General features: G+C 29.8%; 4 protein-coding genes across 5 annotated transcripts in view; 1 reads left to right on the top strand and 3 right to left on the bottom strand.

The window, feature by feature from the left end:
• LOC145187981 (uncharacterized) overlaps window positions 1–10,794 on the top strand; it is a 433,414-nt gene that overhangs the window by 365,972 nt on the left and 56,648 nt on the right. The window lies entirely within an intron of this gene.
• On the bottom strand, window positions 129–5,179 carry LOC149893088 (uncharacterized). 2 transcript variants are annotated; one of them, XM_090067958.1, is made up of 6 exons: window positions 4,725–5,179; window positions 4,141–4,559; window positions 1,556–1,819; window positions 1,173–1,361; window positions 684–974; window positions 129–539 (listed from the first exon to the last, which is right to left on the bottom strand). In XM_090067958.1, the coding sequence occupies exons 1-6, from the start codon at window positions 4,810–4,812 to the stop codon at window positions 231–233; spliced, it is 1,560 nt and encodes a 519-aa protein (XP_089924084.1). In that variant the 5' UTR covers window positions 4,813–5,179; the 3' UTR covers window positions 129–230. The 2 variants fall into 2 exon arrangements, with proteins under 2 accessions (XP_089924084.1, XP_089924089.1); XM_090067963.1 differs by lacking the exon at window positions 1,556–1,819 and having other exon boundaries at window positions 4,725–5,172.
• On the bottom strand, window positions 1,818–2,900 carry LOC149893090 (uncharacterized). Its single transcript, XM_090067976.1, has one exon. It carries the CDS (start codon window positions 2,682–2,684, stop codon window positions 2,010–2,012), a length of 675 nt encoding a protein of 224 aa, XP_089924102.1. The 5' UTR covers window positions 2,685–2,900; the 3' UTR covers window positions 1,818–2,009.
• Window positions 2,329–3,317, bottom strand: LOC149893089 (uncharacterized). Its single transcript, XM_090067969.1, has one exon. The coding sequence runs from the start codon at window positions 3,289–3,291 to the stop codon at window positions 2,881–2,883; it is 411 nt and encodes a 136-aa protein (XP_089924095.1). The 5' UTR covers window positions 3,292–3,317; the 3' UTR covers window positions 2,329–2,880.

The following is a 10,794-nucleotide window of genomic DNA, read 5'->3' as shown; positions in this document are numbered from 1 at the left end:
AAATTATATTTATTTTAAAGTAGGTTTTTTGAAACCCATGATTAATAACAGAAATTGCTAAATAAACTAACTAACATTGAACATTTTTTATGTTTATAAAAGTTAATTTAAAAAATAAAACAAATTCATCCAGTTTAATTTCCTAATATATTTATGTTAAACTATTTTTCATAATCATGAAAATTATTTACAAAATAAATGAAGAAATTAACTTAATGACATTTATTAATTCAAAAATACTTCACATTGCTGTAAAAAGATTGCAAAAGAAAAATGCATTTTTTAGAAAGTAAAGCTGATCGTCCGAAGTCGCAAATATCTTGCAAACATCCCAGAAGCTGCCCAAAACAAGAAGGATATGTCAAATCTAGCAAATAGTAAACGGCCATCAAAACAACCACCATTTCACATGTACTGATCAAGGGCTGAACATCCATCTCGAGACCTCTACGACTCCTTACTCCATATTCTGTTTTATTATAGATAACTTGTGGACCATACAAGCTTGGCACTCTTAAGTATTCATGTATTGAATCACACTAAAATATTATAAATACAAAATAAGTATTGCAACCATAAAAAAGAAACTATTATTAATACATTAAATGGGTTTGAATCAATGTTAAGTTTATATTTTATAGAACTGGCTTAATACCAAATAAAAAAAATAAAATAAAATTTACATCAACTTTCATAAACAATTTATCAGTTGTCTTCTTAGAAATAAGTGATTTCTGGAGCAGCATTAAACTTTCAGTATGGGTTTGCGAATCGGGAGAAATCCAAATCAACATCTTTTGAATCTTAAGAGACGAATCTTTAAAAATAGGATACAAACGAATCGCTTCTTCCAGCATCAATCCAGGAGCATATGTAACTCTTTTCGGAAATATACTATAAGTCTCGTTATTAAAAAGATGTCTGTTTAGAATAGACAGTGTTGAAAGTGATGGCTTTTTCTTATTAAGTTCATTCTAGGTGAAAGAAAGAGTTATATACATTCCTTATTTTATAACTATTTAATAAAATAAAGTAATGACCTGACACTTAATATTAATTATAACATTTCAAAATTTTTTGCGTCTAAGTTTACCTAACTAGACTATAATTTCTGATATTAGAATTAGAAATCATTTTTATCCAAAAATTAATAAACACAGAAAAAATCTTACTTCAACATCTTGTAATAGCTGTTCTTTATCTACAACTGATTCGAACAAAATTGGATTTACTGCTCGGCTACTATTATTGATGGAACTATTTACAACAGAAAAATGAGGAAATCGCTTAACCTTTAAACTATGACATTTACTAAATTGTCTTTGGCGATAATTATTAGGCAACTTTTTGAACAAGAAATCCTAATAGAAAATTAAAAACTTTAATTAAATAAATTGAATCAAACAATTTATGTATACAGCAGCAAGTTTGAAAATCTGAAGTAAAATATAAAAATGATGGAAAAGGAAGGAGATCAAAAATGAATATTAAAATAGTAAATATTACAAATTAAAAAAAATAAAAAATATTATAGTATCAAAGACGTGATTCTTACCCATTTATGGCTGTAAGAAGGATATAAAGAAATGCAAGTAGACTTTAACTTTGCAAAGAATATTTTCCGTAACAATATTCTATTTTTGATATTATTATGATTAGGCGCATGCAAACAGCAAAAAGCTAATAAACAAGACATTAGCTCTCTAGATATCACCTTATCTTCAATAGAAAACTTGTTGCTCAGAAATAGTTTAATGTGAGGTGGAAAAAAATCAATGAGAGTTTGTTTAATATCACCATCAAAAGGGATTCTGTTAATCTAAAAATTTATCATTAATGTAAATGTTAAAAACATAGGAATAATAAAAAACATTTTGTATCATCATGTGAAAATTGACAAAAGAAAGCATTTACAACTACTAAAGTTGACAAAATAAAGAAAACAAATTAGACTAAAGTAATCATATTTATTGCAAATAATATAAACTTTTTATAAAATTTCAATGCAACTATATGATAAGGAATGGCAATGCTGGGGGTACAATATAGAAAATATCCCCTTCTTTAAAATAAAATGCTGGCCAAGGAAAAGCTAAGCCTTCAGCTGCAATAGTTCTAAAAGGAACTGTGTTGTCCTCAACAGCAGTAAAAAAACCTTGTAACACATTGTAATTAAGGCACTGAAGCTGTGAGGTAATAAATACTGTTTTTTCTCCTTTTACTTGAATTTCTTTAATAATAAAAGCAGAAGATTGAAAACCATCATGAAACCATAAAGACGATTCAGGACAGTATTTAATTCCATTAATCTGGATGCAGGCAACAATATTTTTTTTTATAGTAACTTGATTTAATTCACAAAGAACTCCATTACTAATTTCTCCAAAAGAATTATAAAAAGATGCAACAGTGTTTAAAACCATACTCTTCATAGCACTTAAAGGCATATTTTTGAAATTAAAATGCCTAACATTTTTTATTACTTGATGTTTCCTCTCAAAAGCCATACACATGTGGTATCGTAGTGAACCAAATTGTCTGGATTGCTCAGGATAATGAATAAGAAAATGAAGCTTTGGTATAAACTTATCTGGGTATAAATTCATAAAAAGAGTATGATGGGCTGCAATTGTTTCTTCTAAAGAGACGAAGTAAGCCTCAGTGGTAACTGGAGAGAGACACATTTGAAGAATACGCAGCAGCTTAATAAGACACAAGAAATGACAATCAATAGTGATACTTCTTAAAAAAATTGGTAAAATACGACAAATAGAAAGAACTTGAGCACTCCCAAATTTCCCCTTAATAACCAAATCTACTATTACAGGTGGTTTTTCACTGTCTTTTGGGTATTGAAACAATTTTATAAAGTTGTTCAAGCTATCTATTGTAAAAAAAACCTTTCAAAACCCCATGATTCAAGTAAAGTTCTATCTGCAAAGGTATTACACCTTCTAACAAATCATGCATTGGATCAAAAAGAACTTGCTTTGTCACATCAAATTCATTAATTTCAGATAGAACACTGTTAGATTGAACGCCATATAGTTTTGACCATTTTAAACGTTCAACTCGGGGAAGACTAGAATTATCTAGTTCTTTGACTCTCATCTTGTGTTCCTCTAAACTCCTTATTTTACACTGAGAATGTTTATTATAAACTAACATTTCTGACCTGGTTGAATTACAAACTCTACAGCACCTAACAACTTTCTTGCTAAAACCCTCTTTAAAACCAGCAATTGCATTGCAAGTTAATGAATCTCCAATAAAGTGTTTTAACTTTACCATGAATTTTTTACCATTAGCATTAGTTTAAGTTGAGGAATCAATCGATGATAGTTCATTTAGAGATTGTACCAAGTCAAGAAGAAGAGATTTCATAAAGCCTTTTACCTTAACAGATTTAGAACCAGTTATTGCTAAAGGGAATATTGAGAAAGATTTACTTAAGCAGCATTGCGGAATGTTTAACAACTGAAAATATAAAACCCACAACTTGTGCTTTCCTCTAGATTTGCCTATGGGATTAGTTACACTTAAATCATCTGAATACAATGAGATAGATATTTCTGAAGAATACTCTAGAAACTTATCATATTCATTTGATGTAAAAATAAACTGAAGTATTTCTCTAAATGGAATAAAACATCCATGTAAACTGTTTTTGTATACTAACTGAATTTGTGGCATTTTAAAAGCAGTTTGAAAATATCTTGTTCTAGAATATTCTGTTGATAGTTCTTTACAAATTGTAGAAATCTCTTCATTTTGTGATTTATTATTAAAAATATTTTGCAAGCTTGAAAAAATAATGTTTACCACATTTTCAGAGCATCGATATTTTCCTCGCAAATGAAGAGCTAATGCAGCAAGTTGATCTTTTCTATTCTCCTTCAAAAATTGAAAATCATCCGGTTTTTCAATATTAAAATCATTATTATTGTTAATTACTTCAATTTCAGTATCAAAAGGAGCAAAACAATTTCTATTGTGAAGTTTAAAACCTTTAACACTTTTAAATTTTGAAAAACAGTTTTCACATACAACTGAACCTTCCTGACCATGTAATTTAAGATGTGATATCATTACATATTGTTTACTTGTTTGAAAACTACAATTAGAACAAGATAAAATTACTTTTTGAGATCCAGGTGGTTCAGCACTTGATTTTGGTGGTTCAGCAACTTGTGCAGCAGTTGATATTAAACTTAAATTTTGCGATCTTGAAGACACATCTAAATCCTCAAGTACATCTTCATAATTAGAGTCTTGGTATAATGTTGATTCAGTTGGAAGTTGAGGAATAATGGATTGTTGGTTGTTAAAATCGAATGAAACAGGATCAGAGTGTCTATCTACAGCTGAAAAAACAGCTTTAACGGGAGAAAATCCCTTTAAACTTTGAACAAAAGTGCTGAGCTCATTATTTTTTGCTAAGGATACAACTTCCACTTCTAGATTTTGTTCATTTAAAATGGCAACAAATGTTTCAGAATCGACTTCACATCCATTCCACATGATGCCACTTATATCACTGTTATCAAACTTTTTAGAAGCTAAAAAAGTATAATTTTAAATTAAATAGCTCAACCATTGTTTTTGGCATATATAATAACTTGATTAGTATGAAGACAAAAATGAACTGTAAAGAATTTGAAGATTGATTAAAAAAAAAAAGAAGATTGAATAAACAAAGAATGTGCATTAAAAAATAAGCTTACCATTAGTTAAAAAGTCTGCAATATTGCTATTACTAGCAAGAACAATTTTCTTTTCACCAAGATACTTGACAACAACAGCCTTTATCATTTTGAACTGTTAATTATTGTAGAAATCAGTAATATAGTTATTATTACTTAGAAAACTTAAATTACACAAATAGTATATTTAACATTATTTAATAATCGCAATATAAAATAAAATTAATTTTAAGAATAGTAATAAGTAAAAAATGGTAAGTATTAAATAAATAGTAGTAAAGAACATTATTAAGCAACATACAAATACAGTGAACTCCTAATATCTTGAAGCCTCCAAGGGACCAAGAAAATAGTTGAATTAGCAATATTACATACATACATACATACATACATACATACATACATACATACATACATACATACATACATACATACATACATACATACATACATACATACATACATACATACATACATATATTGTTATTATTATTATTATTATGATTATCAATATTATTAAATAATATTAATAATATAAATAAATATATAATATTAATTATTAACAACCCAAATGTCGTTTAAATGCTAAGAAGTAACTACCTTGAGAAAATAAAATAAGAAAACTAAAACAGTAAAGACCTTATAAACAAAAATTGCAAAGATTCTTTAAACTCGCGCTATTTTTTACTGATAAAATAATCTGTTTAACATAACGGTTAAACATAACGCTTTGCAAATATATATTACTATACTAATGATTTAAGCACCATTTACGCATTATAACACTTTCAACACTATTTCAACTTAACATAACGGTAAACATAACGCCAAAATTTTCGTTTACCGTTATGTAACCGTTATTTTTGCGTTATGTTTTTTGCTGTGTAGACAATCACTTTATGAAGTCTTGGAGCAAAGTTCCGAGGAAAAAATTGACGACAAATTCGTGTTTTTATTAGAACACCTTAAAAACATAACTAAATGCCCTGCAAATGAAGAAAGTGCACTAAAAACCATTTTTTCACCTTTTAAGTTCCATTTTAAACAAAAATGGGAAAACGCTAGCCGTATAAGAGAGCGTTTTTTAAAAAATAACAAACAATGGCTCAATACCACCATAGCTCTACCAACTTGGACGGAAGCAAAACCCGGCCGACCGTCAAAAGAATTTTGTGAATCGAGTTCACCAACGAGAAGGCGAAAAACAAGGGTTTTAAGGGAACATATACCTTGTGAGCAGTTGATGTATGCTGCTCAAATGAGTCAACGTGCTGCAGGGAACAGTGACGCGTCTAACGTTATAAAGGAAATTTTATTTACACCAACAAAAGCCAAACAATATAGAAAAAGTGACACAACTACTGAAGATATCATTAAAAAGCACACACCATTAGAAGCGTTGTCAATTTTTGTGGAAGCTGATATGACTAAAAAACAATATGAAATTATTCATGCAGCCAACAAAAATATCTATCCATGTTATTCACTTATAAAAAAAAGCCAAAAAAGAATGTTATCCACCAGAAGAATCGATAACAGTTACAGAAACTTGTTCAGAAATTAAATTACAAGATCTTCTGGATCACACGTCTAGGCGATTATGTTGTTATATGAATGAAATTATTGAAAATTTAAATGAAAAAGAAAGAAATAATTTAGAATTGATTTCGAAATGGGGTTGTGATGGCTCGCAACAACAAACGTTTAAACAAAAATTTCAAAACAGCGATGATAGCGACGCTAACATATTTCAAAGTTCTTTTGTGCCCCTACGGCTCATATGCCATATTGGTAACCAAAAGAAGGTGCTTTGGCAAAACCCAGCACCATCATCTACAAGGTATTGCCAACCAATAAGAATCCGTTTTATTCGGGAGAGCAAAGACGTAACGAATGATGAAATCGAATACATAGAGAACCAAATAAAAGGCTTGAGAAAAAGTGAAATAATAAACATTTCTCATAAAAAAATGTAATGTCATTTTGGAAGCAATTTCGAGTGGGCATCAAATTAATGTAAAAAAATTTGAAAATTTTGCAAATGAGACGGCTAAACTTTATGTTGATTTATATGCATGGCACCCAATGACGCCAACTATGCATAAAGTTTTAAGACATGGCACCACAAAAATTGAACAGGCTATACTGCCTATTGGCCAGCTATCAGAAGAAGCAGCCGAAGCCAGAAACAAACATTTCCATCTTTATCGACAGAATTATGCGAGGAAGTCTTCGCGAGAAAACTGTAATAGAGATATTTTAAACACACTTCTGCTAACTTCGGATCCTTTGCTAAGCAGTGTGAGAAAAAGGCCCCAGACAAAAAGAAAACCGTTCTCCAGTGAGACAATAGGACTCTTGATGCCGGAAACATTAGAAGACTCACAAGCGATGACGATTGACGACATATCAGATATTGATTCTGATTGAAAATGATTGCATTGACATGTACAAAAATATTTTATTTTATTTTGGATTAAATGTAGGGCTATAATAATAAATTTAGATTGTTAATTTCAAACGTTTGGTTGTCAAATCATTAGCCCCTTGTAGCGGATTAGCCATAGGATTTAATCCTTTAACGAAAAATAATAATTAACAACAGGTATAACCTAAGGATTAAGTTCAGTGATTGAGAAACCCAGTATAGGTTTAGATGCATCTTTCAAGTGTGATTATCCTTTTTAGTATTATAAATTTAGTTATTTGTCATTATGTTAAATAGTTGTAAAGTTGTAGATATTTGTAAAGTATGTAAGATGTATAAAAATATGTATTTTTTGTTTTAATATATAAGTTTTTTACATTTCATGTGTGACCAATCGTTTTTAATACAATATAATGACCCTAAACTTCTTTTTACTACATATTACATAGATAATAAACATAAAATAATTTTGTTCAACTTTTCAAGTGAAATACTCCACTGTGCGTTGTTTCAACGTAAATTCAACTTTCTTATAACGTATTTTGCGTCGATTGAACGTTGATTTAACGTTGATAAATCAACGTTGAAAAAAACTTTCATTCTAAACATTGCATAAACGTAAATTCAACGTTAGGTTTCAACTTTAATTCAACGTTATTTCAACGCTGTTTGCCGACTGGGATGGTTGTAAAATATTTTAAAATCTAAAAAATTTATTTTACCCAAATATTCTTTGCTTTTGGTGTCACGGTACATACAATTCTAAATTATGCTCTAAGACCTTGCAACACATCCCCAGAAATTTTTTTTTTGATTATCATCTGAAAACATTTCCTCATTCAAAAAATGTGAACGACAACATTTTTATGTAGGGGCCTGGAGAGAAATCACATATTTTAGGGGAGTACCCAGGAATTTTGTTTTTCAAGATAGGTAACTAAGAGGCATGGGGCATACTCAAATTTCTAGTATGTTGATACTGATGTGGAATGAGGATGACTTGCAAAAAATTAGGGTAACAGGAGCTAAACCAACCCCGCCCCGACCCCTAACTGCCCCCTTCCTAGAACTACGTCTCCTTTAGTCGTGAAAATTTTTTTTTGTTCTATCATAAACTAGATCAAAGTTCATCGACAGATTTCAAATTTCATCAAAAAATCTCTTTTCGTTTAAGAGTTATAACCATGCAAAGCTTAAAATTACCTCCAATTACCGCCTGAAATAACTTTAAATGGTCTTAATTTTTAAAACGAAATTTTTTTTTTTTTGATGCAATTTGAAATCTGTCGATAAATTTTGATATAGTTTAATATAAAGCAAATAAAAAATTGAAAAGGGATTTTAGGAACCTTACCCTAGGGGAGATTCGGGGGATCGTTTCGAACACCACAAAACCATGCCTATGTATTTAGATTTTCAGAAATGTTTGTGATAGATTTATAACTTTTTTTTTAAAGTTTTTAAAAATGTTTGTTTAACATTGAAATGTACAGACGGATAAGTAATTTTCATTACTTTCTATTTACATTTTTATTTAAATAAAAACAAAGCGAAGCAACCTTTAATTATTAACAATTAGTAAAAACTAGCAGTTACTAATTTTTAATAGTTACATAATAACTCCTCACATGCGTTGACATGCGAACTGAAAACTATGCGGCCGTGTTATGAAGGTAATTATAACTATATTTATGTTTAATTTACTTCAGTTAAAATTTAGTTCCGCTATTTTATTATAGCATTCTATTATAGTTGCTATACATATGCTATAAAATTTAGACCTGAATACCAGAGTTATTTGAGGGAGAAAATGTAAATGCTTTTCCCGAAACATTTCCGAAAGAGTAAATGTGAATGTGTGTCGGGAAAACTTGTTTATCAAGGCGCTGAAGATGTTTCAAATAAACCTGCAAAAAGACTAATTTGTCAAGATTGCTATGCCCAAGTGGGATAAGGAATTCCACATCTCTGTACAAAATTAGAAAGACAAAAGAATTTGACTGCCATTGTAAAATCAACATCCCCACCAACGCAAGGAAAAGTTCTGTCCAGTTCTATCAAGGATTTCAGCATAAATGACTCAGGGAACACCTTAGCTTTGAAAACGTTTGGTCCGAAGCAACTCACTGTCTCTTTCGGAAAGACTGAGGTTAAGAAAACTTTCTTTTTTTTAGATAAATTGAACAAACTTGAATTAAAACTACATTCCAGGTAAGTTTTTGTTACTTAAAAATACTTTTAAAAAATAAGTTTGTTATGAGCTTAAAGCCAATTTTTGTAATAACTTCATTATGATTTCTAAGTAATCGCAACATGATTGAAGTTGCACAATTTCTGAGAAGTGAGGCAGGACGGAAAAGTGCGGAATCTGGTTTCAATATTAAACTGATTGAGAACAACGAAATGATTGGAAACTTATTCAATGGTGATAAACTCCAATTGCTATTAGAATTAAATGAAAGCGAAGAGGTAAGTAAACTATTACCAAAAAAAAATTTTTATAGCTAGATTGCAATTTGTATCATTCATTTTGATTTTTTATGAATGTATAACGGGTGACAACTAAAAAACGAGACTGGATTTAAAGACACATATCTCTTTAAAGAAGTAGGATAAAACAAAAAGGAAAAATGTTCTAGAAAGTATTTTTATTCTAGTTTTTATATATATAATCAGTTGCTCTCAATTAAACCATTTCTTCTGACTTTATCAACTAGGCCTGGTATAGACTGAGCTAGGCTCCGTATGAGCTCAATATCAATTTTATTAAGGCAATAATTCATTCTAGAACGTAATTTTTTAAAATTTTCTGCATGCCAATTATTCTTGTAGACAAGGCCTTTCAAAATACTCCAAAAATTTTCGATAGGACGACATTCTGGCAAGTTTGCAGGGTTATCCGCTTTCTCAACATAATGCACGTTTTCCTTGTTTAGGTACATGGTTACTGTTTTTGCATAGTGAGTGTTGTGATCCGCTTAAGCAATATAACCCTTTTATATGTTTGATTATATATATTATTTTAAGATAAGTCAATAATGATATTTTTATACAACTTTAATATAACGCGAATTCTAATCTCTTTTAAAGTCCTTCTTTCCTATTTTTATGCACGTTTTTTATAATGCGTTCCACATGAACGCACTTACGTAATTTGTATTACATAATTACGTAGTTATCATTCTCAACAGTTCCCCCTGTTTGGGAAAGACTTTTCTTATCAGATTAGTAGATCTTGATACTTAATGATAAAATTTCACAGGTCTATGATTTCGCTTGGGATACGATTTTCTATCAGCTTTTGTTCTTTCGTTATCATTAACTTGCATTTCCTTTTGTATAAACTCATCAGGTTTTAAAATCTTTTTTATAAATTGTATGTTACGCGCCAACTCGTTTCCTTCTTCATCTACTACAATAACTAAACTTTGCCTTCTTTCTTTAACTATGTATTTCTTGTTTAGATATTTTGAATCTAGTTTTCCTCCACGTTCATGACGTTTTACAAGAACCTGGTCTCCTACTTTAACATCATATCTCTCCTTTGCGTTGTGTTTCTCATCAAAGTATTTTTTTACTTTTGCATACTTTTTATCTTGACTCTCTCTCACTTCTTTATCGTATGGTGATTTCTCAACTGTTATTGAAGGAAATTTATTTTTG

The sequence above is a fragment of the Hydra viridissima genome, unplaced genomic scaffold (assembly GCF_058129835.1).
Source record: "Hydra viridissima isolate aposymbiotic clone 2 unplaced genomic scaffold, HvirCarnegie_v1 scaffold_1, whole genome shotgun sequence".
Taxonomy (NCBI): Eukaryota; Metazoa; Cnidaria; class Hydrozoa; order Anthoathecata; family Hydridae; genus Hydra; species Hydra viridissima.
The sequence above is the reverse complement of the archived record's forward strand: the minus strand, read 5'-3'. Positions and strand labels throughout refer to the sequence as shown.

What these genes read in the sequence shown, in the direction of transcription:
- LOC149893090 (XM_090067976.1), bottom strand. Translation starts at nt 2,684, where the DNA reads ATGTGTCTCTCTCCAGTTACCACTGAGGCTTACTTCGTCTCTTTAGAA.
- LOC149893089 (XM_090067969.1), bottom strand. Translation starts at nt 3,291, where the DNA reads ATGGTAAAGTTAAAACACTTTATTGGAGATTCATTAACTTGCAATGCA.
- LOC149893088 (XM_090067958.1), bottom strand. Translation starts at nt 4,812, where the DNA reads ATGATAAAGGCTGTTGTTGTCAAGTATCTTGGTGAAAAGAAAATTGTT. An exon ending in TGCAGACTTTTTAACTAATG is followed by an intron (nt 4,560 to 4,724) that starts GTAAGCTTATTT and finishes ATACTTTTTTAG; the next exon opens with CTTCTAAAAAGTTTGATAAC. An exon ending in AACCACCTGGATCTCAAAAA is followed by an intron (nt 1,820 to 4,140) that starts GTAATTTTATCT and finishes ATAAATTTTTAG; the next exon opens with ATTAACAGAATCCCTTTTGA.